At 36.1% G+C, this 15,782-nt stretch overlaps 1 protein-coding gene across 1 annotated transcript in view; it reads right to left on the bottom strand.

The window, feature by feature from the left end:
* Positions 1–15,782, bottom strand: part of LOC136863849 (zinc finger TRAF-type-containing protein 1 homolog) — a 190,217-nt gene that overhangs the window by 121,548 nt on the left and 52,887 nt on the right. The window contains exons 2-3 of the mRNA XM_067140183.2: positions 2,317–2,555; positions 1,781–1,992 (exon numbers count right to left, since the gene is read on the bottom strand). Of these exons, the coding sequence (XP_066996284.2) occupies positions 1,781–1,992; positions 2,317–2,555 (451 nt within the window). The remainder of the gene's footprint in view (positions 1–1,780; positions 1,993–2,316; positions 2,556–15,782) is intronic.

Below are 15,782 nucleotides of genomic sequence, written 5' to 3'. Positions count from 1 at the left end.
AGGATTAAGAAATTAGCAGATAGATAGACTTAAATAAAACAAGTAATTTAAATGTGACTTCACAAATGAGAATAAATGGAATAAGAAGGTTTTAGGGTTTGTGCTAGGGAAAATAATATTAAAGATAAATCTCAAGCTTCTGCAGACACACTGATAAGAAATTCGTATGGGTTTCCCAGTTGACTTAAACCATTCAGGATATTCAAGTGAAATTGGGAACAAATTGTTTAAAATTTATTCACCTATAATAGCCTAGAAGACAGAATGGCTCATGGGAACGATGCAAAAAAAATACCTACAAATAATAAAGTTAATGTTATTGGTTTTACGTCCCACTAACTACTTTTACGGTTTTCGGAGACACTGAGGTACCGAATTTTGTCCTATAGGAGTTCTTTTAGGTGTCTATAAATCTACCGACATGGGATGAATGTGGTAGAGCACGTTCAAATACCATAAAACTGAGCCAGGATTGAACCTGCGAACCTGGGCTCAAAAAGCCAGCGCATTCACCGTCTGAGCCACTCAGACTGCCAAAAAAAGAAAACTCAATAGCATTGAAAGTGTAAGGACATAGCAGTAGAAAGATGCTATTCAACCAGATGAATACTGTATTTACTCATGTAATTTGTGCTGTAATACCAAAAAAATTAAATAAAAGAATATCTATTTTATATGAGGTTTATATCGTAAGCAAATCATTGTTGATACTATCATTGTATCACTATTAAGAACTAAGTTAAGATTATTATTGAGTTCTTTTTTGCCTAATATATGATAGATGCAATAAAACAAAAGCTGTTTTGGTAGAAGTTAAAAATATTGTGCTGTATCGGAACACTGTAAAGGGCTCAAGCAGAAAAAAGAAAATGTGAATTATAGTAAGAGAAAAAAATTATACTTCCAAGTCATGCTTATAGATATTAACCAAAAAATTAGGGCATACGGATAGTGATGGACGTTGAGAGTAAGTTCTCCGTTTGAATTAAATTCCCATTTTCACACTTCCTTTCATTATTCTTTTCAATTTTGTTTTCCTTTCACAATCTATTCATTTCGAAATACAGCATTGTGAAATGGACTTCTATTTGATTGGTACTTCAGCTATGGAGCGACAATACGAACCGAAGAACCAATGGCGATATTTTAGCAAAGTACTTGCTACTATGCAGGTTGAAAAATACTAGATTTTTATTGAAGAAAGTAACTCTCTAAAATTATGACATGTCTCATAACGGTACGAGATAAGCAAGTAAATACAGTATTTCGTTCAAGGAGCAATGGGATTTCTACAAGGGAAAACTAAAGCACAAATAAAAAAGTATAGTATGGACAGAAAAGGTGTTAAGGGCACACACAGTTAATCAATATCTCCCTGAAAATAGTGTTAAAGAGAGTCAGAAGATACAAACACTGCACTCTTTTCTGAACAGTAAGGCTGAACGCATACATTGGTCTCTCAAAACGATTGCAGTGACTGATTCATAGCCAGATGTACAGTGAAAAGTGATCCCTAAATTGTGTGCATGCAGTCACCATCATATTATTCAGCTAGTGTCTAACCAGCATGCATTTTATCCATCACCATTACTATGAACATTTCAAATTATTTCCAAGAATAAGTTAGAAGGTAGTTAAAAAGGGGAAATATTTTAAAATATCAGTAAAAGAGAAATGGTTACCTGACCAAAAGGTTTCTACTTTACTGTGCAATCTACACAGTCATAACTATACTGACTTTATGACTGCACCTCATTTAAGAATTGGCAATGAGTCATACCATTGAACGTTATCTTCTCGTAAGAGAGCAAGTCAAATACACAGTCGTACATTTTCTTCTCTTCTTCACCCTTAAGATCGATCACCTCTAGGGCTTCCATAACCTCGGCACCAGTTCGATGGGGATGAGCGCACGCCTTCTCATGTTCTGTTCCTTCATGGAAAGGTCCTCGCCATGGACAACCAATTCGACTGAACTTGCAACTCGTAATCCTATGAAACATATCTGTATCTAGTGAATTCTACAAAAAAAATTTTAAAAATGTTCTTACAATGCAGTACTTATGGTTAATTTATGAAGTCCACAATAAAAGGAATGATTCTATGCCTAACCAGTTCATGGTGATAGAGCTGCAAAATAGCAGTACTTCTCAAGAAACAAGAGCAAAAAAAAAAAAAAATTGAAATTTGAATTCTAAAACGTACATCCCTTTACAGAAATATTAAGACAGAAGCTTATATCAGACTTCTGGGCCCATTACATATCTATATCCCATACATTAGATCAATGAAATTAACTGTAATATATTCAATCACCTCTCTTCACAGAGAAGTTCTTCATGTCTTTCCAGGGTGTTGCGAGGGAACTCCTTACCACAGAACTGACACTCTGAAGGTAACTCACTAACAGCCTTCTCCACAGCCAGATTCCGCGATGCAGATGTTTTACTAATTTCAATTCTACAGTTAGGACATGTAGCAATTTCATCTCGTAATCTTGCATCAGCCAATACATGTGTAAAACATCCAGCACACATTAAATGGCCATTAGTGCACTAAAAGAAACAAAAATGTACATATTTAAGCTTAAACCTTAATATCTGTATTGGCACAAAAGAACTGAAAAGTAGTCCGTGCACTGTTCAACAGTGAGAAATGGCTGTAGTTGCACCACTCCATACTTCAAGAAAAAAAAACAAGTAATGAAAATACAGGAGCAGAAGGCTTCGAACTGAATGTGACAAGCAACAGTAGCAAAGTATATGCTGTTAATACACTGACAGCTTCGCTCTGTTGGGAACAACATGCATAAGAAAACCAATGCCATTCAGTGCTTCCTATGTACAATTGTGACTTGTGATATTTACACAGAATACAAAAAGTAGTGACAGATATCACCATTACTGACTCCCACACTGTCCATATGAAACAACCCAAATAATCCCTAAAGTAATAGGGAGAACAAGTTCAAATATATATTTCCCATCATTACTTCCTTTCAACACTACACTACAGTTTTTTCTGCACTACACAGGAGAAGTACTTCTTGTTTTCATACGTTGTCAAGTTAACTAATGAAAAAGGTTCCACCTGATCGATACTTTCCTTTTTTATTATTTAGCTTACGGCTAAATTTTTGTCATCAAAACTTACAGTACATGTTTCGATTGCTTAGCAATCATCAGTTGTTTTACATAATGCTTAGCTGAAAAATAGCATAAAACAATTCCATAATTATGATTAAAAATTATGTTAGTAAGGAACAATTAGGTTAGGGTGAGGGGGGGAATACGTGAAGGGGGGGCGCAATTGTTAGTTAAAGATTAAAAACTTATAGAAATTTAAATTTTAAATTAAAAAGTCTTTGGGTTCATTCTATTTTTTTTTTTTTTTTGCTAGGGGCTTTACGTCGCACCGACACAGATAGGTCTTATGGCGACGATGGGATAGGAAAGGCCTAGGAGTTGGAAGGAAGCGGCCGTGGCCTTAATTAAGGTACAGCCCCAGCATTTGCCTGGTGTGAAAATGGGAAACCACGGAAAACCATCTTCAGGGCTGCCGATAGTGGGATTCGAACCTACTATCTCCCGGATGCAAGCTCACAGCCGCGCGCCTCTACGAGCACGGCCAAGTCGCCCGGTGGTTTCATTCTATATCACTGCACTGGTTATTTATTAAATTCGACAGTTTTTAGCATGATGCTCTTGCAAACTTGTCTTGGTTGTATAATGTTCCTTCTTTTGCTAGACCTTTCTGGTTTGTATCTCGTTACTGTTCGGTGGAGAAGATTATGTTTATTGTGGGTCGAATTATTCAGGTTTCGTTAAGTTGGATAGTTTGGAGTACGACCTGTAACCGGCAGAAAAAATGCGTATGTTAATTAAAATTACCTGGGGGTGTATTGCCTAGAGAAATTGTTTGCATTTTAAATAAATTGAAACTGTAAAAAAACATTTTAAAACTTACCCCTATCCAATTGTTTGGTTATACAAATTCTATTCGGAAATTGTTAAGTTGGTATGTTTGGTGTACGACCTGTAACTGGCAGAAAAGATGCGTTTGTTAATTGAGAATACCTGGGGATGTGTTGTCTAAAGGAATTGTTTGTACTGTAAAAACTTTTAAACTTACCCCTGTCCAATTTGTTCTTGTTCTAATGTTTACGGGTTTGTATCTATCTCTGCCGTCCCCGACCTTGTGTAGTAGCGGTGTGACGAGGACGTTATGCTAGCTTGGTTTGGAGGGGAAATTGAAGGCATGTCGTGATTTGTTGTTATGTGCAGAGGGGTTGCTTCTATTCGTGACGTAGTTGCTTTGTGATTGCTTCCTACCTTTATTGGGCGTATTTGATTGCCTCCTAATAATTCCATGTATCTCAATACATGTTCAAACAAGGGATTTCTTTGTTCGTTCGTTTCATTTAAATTTTTATCCTTATTAAGCAACTTATCCAGAAATATATGTATATTTTTCAAACTATTCATTAGTCTTCCTTTATTTAGTCTATTGATGATTGCAAGGTCCTGATTGATATTTGTAAATTTGTGGCCTGTCTCTTTCATATGTTCACCCATTGCGGAAAACCTTCTGTGTTTTTCCACATTAACATGTTCTTGGTATCTTACCGTGAAGTTGCGTCTAAAATTAAAGGTGAAAGTAGCAATAGCAAGCAAAAATATAATGTTTCTTAAAGAATGTTTAAGGAACGATTTAATACCCAATTTTATAAAAGGGACTCAAAAGAAAAATTATACTCAAAATTTCATTCAGTAACTCAGAAAATGGTGAACCGAACTTGGATAAAAAGGGAGATAAAATTCTTGTATAAAAACAAACAATTTCTCAACCGAGAATTATATACAACTCATCTTAAAGCTGCAGCAACTCTTACCGTTAGAATGGGATTCCTTCCTTAGACACAGTAGGGATAAAGTAGATAACTTAATGGAAAAGAAACACGTTACAATAAATAAGAAATTAGATGATCTTAAAGAGGATAAACCAAGAAAGGAGATTAGATTACAGTTTAAACCAACACTTGAACATAAACACCCACCCCCAGTTGAAAACATTTCAAAGACAGTTTTCACGGATCAAGAATTGCAAATATTAGGAAAGGGCCCGAAATATAACTGGCACACTCTAAATAAAAAGAAGGAATTAACCCTCACCTTGGCCGAAACCGAGGCAGCAATACAAACCCTTCCAGTCGAGGTACAGAATGACATGAGATATGAAGCAAAGAAAAAAATCCCTTATCTTATAAACAGGTTAAAGAAAAACCAAGAAAATACCAGAATAAACAAGGAACTACAACGCAAAATCAAATAAAGTGATGTAGTCGTAACTAAAGCAGATAAAGGAGACACTATAGTTATTTTAAATAAAACTGATTATATAGGAAAAACAGAAACCTTCTTCAATAAGAGTAGAAACTTGAAAGGAATACTTAAAGTACCTTCCTCCTAAACGAGCAAGAAGTACAAAGGATGATAAATATGAACCCAGGACTGCCTACAGCGAGAGCCATGCCTAAGTTGCATAAAAAAGATATACCCATTAGGCCAGTAATAAATTTCCGTAAGAGTCCACAGATAAAACTTCTCAATATATTCACAAATTTTTAACACAAAATTATGTTTTCTATTCTAATACAACCGTAAGAAATTCTAGTGACTTTAGCAAAATCATTAAGGAATTTAAACTGAAACCCTCTCATATCACATGTTCATTTGATATAAAGGACATGTATACTAATATCCCTATAGAGAAAATGATTAAAATCATAAAAACTAATTTACTAGAAAACAAACGTATAAGTATACCCGAAATAGAAGAGTTTATGACACTACTGAAATTTGTACTCAACCAGAACTATTTTTTATTCAATAACAAAATATATCAACAAGAAGGCCTCCCAATGGGGGCTCCAGCCTCGGGCATATTAGCTAATATATATTTGGACCACCTGGAACATGCTCGCATTGTAAACCACGTTAAAGTGCTAGACTTGTGGGTACGTTATGTAGATGATACATACGCTACAATAAACAAGGACCTTAACGATAGTCTCAGTATTTTGAACACCTTGAGTACTCTAGACCCCAAAATACAGTTCACTATTGAAGAAGAGAAAAATAACTCAGTCAATTTTTTAGATGTCACTACAACTAGAAAAGGGAACCAATTTTACTTCGGGGTACACAGAAAACCAACATTCACTCCAACCACGATCCATAATAATTCTCTGCATCCTGATTCACAGAAAAAATCTGCATATTACAGCTTTGTTAACAGAGCCTTCGAAATTCCGTTAACCAATAAAGAGAGGAATGAAGAACTAACTTTCATTCGATAACAAGCCCTCGTTAACGGCTTTTGTTTAAAAATGATTAACGGGCTAATCACCAAACGCAAATACAAACAGCAAACAAGTTTAATTAAACAAACAGAATGAACCAAAAAATATGTGAGGTTCACTTTTAATAATCCGAACATTTACGCAATCACTAATTTATTTAGGAAGCACGACATTAAGATAGCATTTTCAACAAACAATAACACTAGACACAGGTTTTTCGATCATAGCAGGATTAATGAGAATAATGAAGGAAAGTTTCAAAATTCAGGAATTTACAAGTTAACATGTAATCAGTGCCAGGTCACATATATCGGGCAATCCGGACGCAACTTCGCGATAAGATACCAAGAACACGTTAATGCGGAAAAACACAGAAGGTTTTCCGCAATGGGCGAACATATGAAAGAGACAGGCCACAAATTTACAAATATCAATCAGGACCTTGCAATCATCAATAGACTAAATAAAGGAAGACTAATGAATAGTTTGGAAAGTATACATATATTTCTGGATAAGTTGCTTAATAAGGATAAAAATTTAAATGAAACGAACGAACAAAGAAATCCCTTGTTTGAACATGTATTGAGATACATGGAATTATTAGGAGGCAATCAAATACGCCCAATAAAGGTAGGAAGCAATCACAAAGCAACTACATCACAAATAGAAGCCACTCCCCTGCACATAACAATAAATGACGACACGGCTTCACTTCCCCTTCCCCCTACAAACCAAGCTAGCATAACGTCCTCGTCACACCGCTACTACACAAGGTCGAAGACGGCAGAGATAGATACAAACCCGTAAATATCGGAAAAGAACAAATTGGACAGGGGTAAGTTTAAAAGTTTTTACAGTACAAACAATTCTTTTAGACAACACATCCCCAGGTATTCTCAATTAACAAACGCATCTTTTCTGCCAGTTACAGGTCGTACACCAAACATCCCAACTTAACAATTTCTGAATAGAATTTGTATAACTGAACAATTGGATAGGGGTAAGTTTTAAAGAAATTTTTACAGTTTCAATTTATTTAAAATGCAAACAATTTCTTTAGGCAATACACCCCCAGGTAATTTTAATTAACAGACGCACTTTTTCTGCTGGTTACAGGTCGTACTCCAAACTATCCAACTTGACGAAACCTGAATAATTCGACCAACAATAAACATAATCTTCTCCACCGGACAGTAACGAGATACAAACAAGAAAGGTCTAGCAAAAGAAGGAACATTATACAACCAAGACAAGTTTGCAAGAGCATCATGCTAAAAACCATCGAATTTAATAAATAACCAGTGCAGTGACATAGAATGAAACCAAAGACTTTTTAATTTTAAAAATATTTTTTTTAATTTGTACAAGTTTTTAATCTTTAACTAACAATTGCCCCCACCCCCACCCTTCAAGTATTCCCCCCTCCCCCCTAACTTAATTGTTCCTTACTAACATAATTTTTAACCTTAATTATGGAATTGTTTTATGCTATTTTTCAACTAAGCATTATGTAAAACAACTGATGATGATTGCTAAGCAATCGAAACATGTACTGTAAGTTTTGATGACAAAATTTAGCCGAAGGCTAAATAATAAAAAAGGAAAGTATCGATCAGGTGGAAACTTTTTCATTAGTTAACTTGACTACAATATCGATACGGAAATGAAGTGGATAGTATGTAATTCATACGTTGTGTTATGTACAATATCAAGTCAAATCAACTCGGTCATCAAGACCTTTCACTAACTTTTAAGAGAAAATCAACTCCTGTAAAGAGACATGGGAACATGAAAATAACACACAATAGGATGAATATGATGACAGATCAGTGTGCAAAAAGGGAGCAACAGGAAGAAAAACATACAAGGGCAATCTCCACATCTTCAGATAGACAGAACAATCACTGTTGTTGTTCTGCGTTCATTTCTTCTTAGCCTCTGACAAGCTCGTTTCTTCTTTGCAGCTTCAACAGGTAAGTGGCTATCAACACACATTGATGGGGCATTTTGACAGATCTTCAGTCTTGATGAAAGAAGTTATAACGTTCCCCCAAACGTTTATTCAAGATTCTACGTGATTTACCTTTTTCGTCGACTTTTTAAATCGCTCCAGTTCTCCAACTTCTCGCACTGCTGGTCGCCATACAACTAGACGTTGCTCACCGCGTCATCAATGCGTCAGTACTACGTCAACTCCTGTCTCGAACAAACTGTGCATACTTCCAGCACCTTTCACACACCCTATATAAATTGAGGTATTTCCACCTATTCCTCAGTCCAGGTTCGATTGTGGTGTGTGTGTGTGGAGGGCTCAGGATCAGTTACGCTGCGTGCTGGTCACGCGCTATTTCCATCTTTATTATTGGACTTCACAGGAAGACATTTGGCTAGCCAAAGATTTTCTAAATTCTTGGGACTTAGATTCCCGTAGCCCAGTCAGTCTCTTATTATTCGCCTCTACTCAAGGGATCATATATTATCCTCTCACTGTGTAATGGCTGCGAGTGCTGTGACTGAAAATTTTAAATGTAAACTTTGGAAATTGAAACATCGTGATAACTGACTGCTGGAATTTTCAAAGTATTCGTTTCTGTCAATAATTCATGTACGTTTTCACCAAGAGATGATAGTTATATTTTTATTCTGTGTTTTTGCTTTGCCAGATGAATTCCTCGCTACCCATTCCTGCCTGTCTCCTTCTTTTCCTTTCATTCTATTGGTTTTTTCTCTTTTTCAGGTGTTATGACTTGTTCAATTTTATTATATTGTGTTTCTGATGTTTAATTCTGGTTTGTTATCTAACTTCTTATGGCTCTTTATGGTCACTGTTCTTTCACCTTTTTAAAGCATTAAAATCAGCGTGTTGTTATTCACTCTTTGCAACTTGTCGGTCCTCCTCCTTTTTTTCTCGTTGTATTCTGCTGGTTTAAAATACACGTTATCAATCTTCGTTTAAGATCCTGATTTTTATGTACCCACCTCGGAACCTCTGGGTAGCCACACACTTCCTCGAACTGTTTGTGTGATATCTCCATATTATTCTTATTATTATTATCAAACATTACAAAGTGTAGGATAAGTGCTTCCTTCCTTCCAACTTTGTTCTTATCCTACACTTCCCGCATCACAGCTGAAGATCTGTCAAAACGGTCCCACAATAAGTACTCAAGCCTCCGCTGCTGATGAAGCTAGGACGTAAAATCGAGCTTGTCAGGAGGTGAGAAGAAATGGATGCAGAACAACAGTGATTGACTAAGGTTAGGTTGGAGGAAAAATTCCACCTTCCAATACTTATTTGCTTTTTATTGCTAGTCTGTGTAATCATAAAACATATTCCAGCTTAAAATCTAGTTAAATGATTATTGAAGTACATGTTTCGTTCGAGATTTGGAACATCCTCAACTAGAAAAGTGTGTAAAGATACAAAAATTGGCATATATAAAATAAACACTTAAGATGATGATGATGATGATGATGATGATGTTGACATAAAAAGTTCCTTCATGTTGAGCTAAATCACAAACTTGAACACTGACTTGTTGAATGTTTTAGCTCAATGTGAAGGAACTTTTAATATCATCATCATCATCATCATCATCATCATCATCATCATCATGTGTTTATTTTATATATGCCAATTTTTGTGTATTTACACACACTTTTCTAGTTGAGGATGTTCCAAATCTGGAACGAAACATGTACTTTAATAATCATTTAACTAGATTTTAAGCTGGAATATGTTTTATGATTACACAGACTAGCAATAAAAAGGAAATAAGTACTGAAAGGTGGGATTCTTCCCTCAACCTAACCTTAGTTGAGTTGCCATTGATGCTTTCACGGCCCGTACTTATAGACATAATATAGGCTTTCGGGCTTATGCTGTGTCAAGAAAATAAGGTGAAATTCTTTACGTTTCGCAGAGAACTATGTTCTGCGTCATCAGAAGAAAATCTTGACTGTCCTCGAGAAAGGCTTCTAAAACAATGAGCTTTGAATTCAGACGTTACCCAATAGAAGTGGAAATGGTACAATCATTCATCACCAGATGGTACTCCTCCTGTAGTCCTTCTAGTCATGCGTTAATTAAATTAAAATAATTTGACGTTCCTTTGCAGTTTGGTCAATTGTTTCACGAAGTACAGAGTATCATTATGATAGTTACATTTGCCTAAAAACATCTGGTGACGAATGATCGTACCATTTCCACTTCTATTGGGTAACGTCTGAATTCAAAGCTCATTGTTTTAGAAGCCTTTCTCGAGGACAGTCGAGATCTTCTTCTGATGACACAGAGCATAGTTTTCTGCGAAACGTAAAAAATGTCACATTTTCTTGACACGGCATAAGCAAGTTGCTTTTACATTGCACCGACACAGATAGGTCTAATGGCGACGATGGGACAGGGAAGGGCTAGGAGTGGGAAGGAAGCGGCCGTGGCCTTAATTAAGGTACAGCCGAAAGTGGAATTCGAACCCACTATCTCCCGATTACTGGATACTGGCCGCACTTAAGCAGCTGCAGCTGTCGAGCCCGGTACGGAAGCCTATATCATGTCTTAGTTGAGTTGATGCCAATACAGGACAAAAATGAGATTTATAAGTTGTAACAGTGATTGATGAAGAGAGAGATCATCTATTTGAAGATGTGGAAACTATCCTTGTTGTTGTTTTCATCCTACTGTGTGTTCCTACGTCCTTTAAAGTGACTGATTTGACGCTTCTTTGTTTCTTTCCAATACTTGAAAGTAAAAATGTTGCACTGACAGAATTTCAGTTATCATTATGTACTGTGTTGACTGGAATGTTATGAACATTTTGGACAGGAGTATGTTCAAGCATTATAAACACAATCATAATGTTTGAAAATATTTATCTTGTGACCACAAACAAAGAGATAATAATTGTACAGATATTTATACATATTTTTTAAAAACACACTCTAAATCACAAGAACTTCCAGTTTTGAATGTGTATTAAAATTGGAAACATGTAGGAACTGTGTTAAAATGTGTACTCCTTCTGGAGTTCTTCTAGTCGTGCGTTAATTGGATTAAAATAATTTGATGTTTCTTTGCAGTTTGGTCAACTGTTTCACAAAGTACAAAGTATAATTATGATAGTTACATTTGCCTAAAAACACAAAATATTCCTTGGTATCTGTGATGACAAAGAAAAATAAGTATCAGAACCACTGATTGTGCTTCCCACAAACTAGCAGACACACATGAAGACAGCTACACTAAATATGCATAACAAGAAAAACAACAATCACAACCACCACAACAATAGCACAAGTAGTTCATGGTGTGGTTTCCTTTTGTTAAACAGCAAACCATTGTTATTATTTTCATCATATTTCAGTTCTTTATATAAACTATGCAAGGGTTCTTAATGGACAACTAATGGGCTGCCTACTAAATCGGCAATTTTCATTACCGGTACTTCAGTTTCGCTTACTTCGGCTCTTTGGGAACAGTACATTTGAGTTCATTTACATTAATATACTATTATCATTGTTATCATAATTTGCTTTTGAAAATTATTTAAGGATAGTCTAACAAACTTTCTTAACGGGTTGGTATGGTTTTCTTTAATTTTCCGTTATGTAATTTATGTTTGCATGAACAGCTTTCGTGTAACTATATTCATAGTAAAGTCTAACAAGCTTTTTAATGGATTGTTTAGTTTTCCTTCAATTTTTCGTTAAGTAAATTATGTTTATGTGAACGGATTTCTTGGTACTATATTCGTAACTATTATTATTATTATTATTATTATTATTATTATTATTATTTAAAAATGCCTTTAGAGAGTCCTTGTAAGATGTTTTTAGTGATGAATGATAATCTATTTAAACAAAAAAAAAAAAAAAAAACATGGCACTACAGCCCTTGAAGGGCCTTGGCCTACCAAGCGACCGTTGCTCAGCCCGAAGGCTTGCAGATTATGAGGTGTCATGTGGTCAGCACAACGAATCCTCTCGGCAATTATTCTTGGCTTTCTAGACCGGGGCCGCTATCTCACCGTCCGATAGCTCCTCAATTCTAATCATGTAGGATAAGTGGACCTCGAACAAGCCCTCAGGTCCAGGTAAAAATCCCTGACCTAGCCGGAAATCGAACCCGGGGCCTCCGGGTAAGAGGCAGGCACGCTACCCCTACACCATGGGGCCAGCGCAGAGAACTTACTACAGATAAGAATATCCTAACCCACATTCCAGACCTTTAAATCATAGATTAACTCCAGTGAGATTCGTTGAGCACTAATTAACATCTGGACAACATTTACAATTTTTTAATTAGTGCTTAGCGCTAATTAATGACTGGACAACAATTACACCTTTTACATTAGCACTACAGAGCTATGTAGCTTTAGATAGACCATATATCAACTGGCAAACGTGTACTGAACAGGTGGACTTTATACAATTAAATTCTTTTAGAATTATATCTTAGACTAGCAACATACCCGTGCTTCGCTACGGTATTATACTAACATTTATAATTGAATGCTTATTTTTTAGATATATAATCCGCCGAAATTCGCGATCTGACTCGTTTTCTGCGAGGATCCGCCAAAATTTGCGACCTGACTGGTTTTCTAATAGACTACGGCAAGTTTCCTCCCATTTTTCAATATTTCTTTCCAGCAATCGATTTCGTACTTCCCGGGCTAGGTCCAGGTATTCCACCCGGTCAGTTGTGTCCCTAAATCTTTGCCATCTTTTCGTATAAGCATTTTTAATATGGATCAAATCCTTCAGGAGATCCGGCGTGGTGTCGTCTTGGGTGCCTTGGCGGTACTGAACCCGCAGCCGGACTGCATTCTTAGTCATTACCCGTCCAGGACCCATTACCAGCGCGGTCCGCACATTTGACGACGGTTCAGAACATTATTATTATTATTATTATTATTATTATTATTATTATTATTATTATTATTATTATATGTTCTGGACCCCACAGCAAGATGCAAGACCGTTTCTTGGCGGTAAATTACCTCTGCTGCCATTGTCTTTGTCAGCAATGTGAACAGCACCATTGTCGCGCGTAGGCAAGTGTACGGGATTTCTGGCGATACGAATGACATACTTCCGTGCGTCATTGACCTTATTATAGAGGTGAACAATTTGACGGTCAATCGCATTACTATCGTTCATTTCAAATGTGTTTAAATTGTTATTTATATGCCAGGAGAATCTACTGTAATCTAAGAACGTTCTCCGAAGGAAAAGGTGGCTGTTAAAAACGAACCCAGGAAAGATTAAAAATGATCGGTTTATGATCAGAATAAGTACATCGAAAATATACAGGCTATTTCCAGTCATTCGATAGGGTCAGGAATGGAATGAATAAAGCCGCATCTAGCAGCGACAATAGGAACTGTGCCGGCTGCCGAAGCACTCCTCTGGGGCAATTATCGATGAATGACAAATGAAATGAAATATTGGACAGTGTTGCTGGAATGAATGATGACAGGGAAAACCGGAGTATCCGGAGAAAAGCCTGACCCGCCTCCGTTTTGCCCAGCACGAATATCACATGGAGTGACCGGGATTTGAACCACGGAACCCATTTGTGAGATGCCGGCGCGCTGCCGCTTGAGCAACGGAGGCTCGTTATAAGTACATTATGAACAGTAAAATCAATTGTTCTCACCTCTTTTTTACACCCCACCGCCGTTAAGTTTATTTACACCCCCCCCCCCCCCAAGTCAAAAGAACGCGTGTTTCTTTATGTTTAAAGGAGATTCCAAACAACAATGTTGACGTCTATTACCTTCAGTTTTGAGATGCAAGTATCCCCATACAAATAAATCACATTTTTTCACCTCCTTTCACAATCCTCCCCCCCCCCCCCCCAAGTGAAATTTCCGGCAAAAAATACTTGTTTCTTTAATAGTAAAGGATCTTCTAAATACCAAATATCACGACTCTAACTTCTTCAGTTTTTGATTTATGAGTCCTCATGAAAGGAATATAACTCCTTTTCACCCCCGCCCACCAAGACGTTTCCCCCCAAAAACGCGTTTTACTTAGTTTTTAAAGGAGATCCATATACCAGTTTTCACGTCTGAAACAACTGTAGTTTTTATTAGATGTATGTATTCTCATACAATGAAGTCAATTAATTTTTCAATTCTTTCACCCCCCCCCCCCTTCATTGGATTTTTTGAGAATACGTGTTTCTTTACTTTTAAAGCAGATTCCAAATATCATATTTCACGTCTGTAACATCATCATTTTTGAGATATCGGTAGCCTAATTAAAAGAAATCACTTTTACCCACTCCCCCCCTCCACCAAAGTGGTATTTCCGAAAACTAAAAATACACGTTTCTTTACTTTTAATAGAGATAAAAAATATCATTTTTCACTTCTGTAACATGTTAAGTTTTTTGAGATATACTGTAAAAATTCTCATTTTAAAATTTCACCCCTTTTTATTTCCCCTTAAGTGGAGTTTCCAAAAACAGATCACCTATGTTTCTTTACATTTACAGGAAATTCCAAATACCCACTTTTTACGTCTGTAACATTTTACGTTTCTCAGATATTCTGTAGATATAAGTTAGTCTTTCGAAAAATTCACCCCAATTTGTCACTCCTTTTCAACAGCCAGTAATTGGATTTTTTTAAGCGTGTTTCTTTATTTTTAAAGGAGATCCCATATACTAATTTTCAGTTTTGTAATATCTTCAGTTTCTGAGATATATGTATCCTCATTAAAGGCATTCAACCCATTATTCACCCTTTGGGATTTACATAAAACAAAAAAATACACGTCCCTTTGTTTTTAAAAGAGATTCTAAATACCAATTTTTACATCTGTAAACGTTTTGAGATGTAGACACACTCATTTTGAAAATTCACCCCCCCCCCCTTTTCACTCCCCATTATTTGGATTTTTCCAAAAACGAAAAAATTCCTGTTTCTTTATTTTTGAAGTAGATACCAAATACCAATTTTCAGGTCTGTAATATCTTCAGGTTCTGAAAATAATATAAGTAGCCTCATTAAAGGCATTCAATCCCTTTTTCACCCTTTGCCACCCTTCCTATTGGGATTTTCCGAAAACAAAAAAGTACGTGTTTCTTTTTTTAAGGAGATTCTGAATACCAATTTTTACGTCTATAAACTTTAAAAGTTTTGAGATATAGATACACTCATTTTTAAAATTCACCCTTTTTACCCCCCCCCCCCATTAATTGGATTTTCCAGAAACAAAAAGTACGTGTTTCTTTATTTTTAAAGAGATCCCAAACATCAATTTTCAGGTCTGTAATATCTTCAGTTTCTGAGATATAAGTATCCTCATTAAAGGCATTCAACCCATTTTTCACCCCTTTCCACCCCTCCTATTGGGATTTTCCGAACACAAAGAAATACGTGTTTCTTTATTTTTAATGAAGATTCCAAAT

The sequence above is a fragment of the Anabrus simplex genome, chromosome 2 (genome assembly GCF_040414725.1).
Source record: "Anabrus simplex isolate iqAnaSimp1 chromosome 2, ASM4041472v1, whole genome shotgun sequence".
Lineage (NCBI taxonomy): Eukaryota > Metazoa > Arthropoda > Insecta > Orthoptera > Tettigoniidae > Anabrus > Anabrus simplex.
This window is presented reverse-complemented; position numbering and strand designations above follow the sequence as displayed.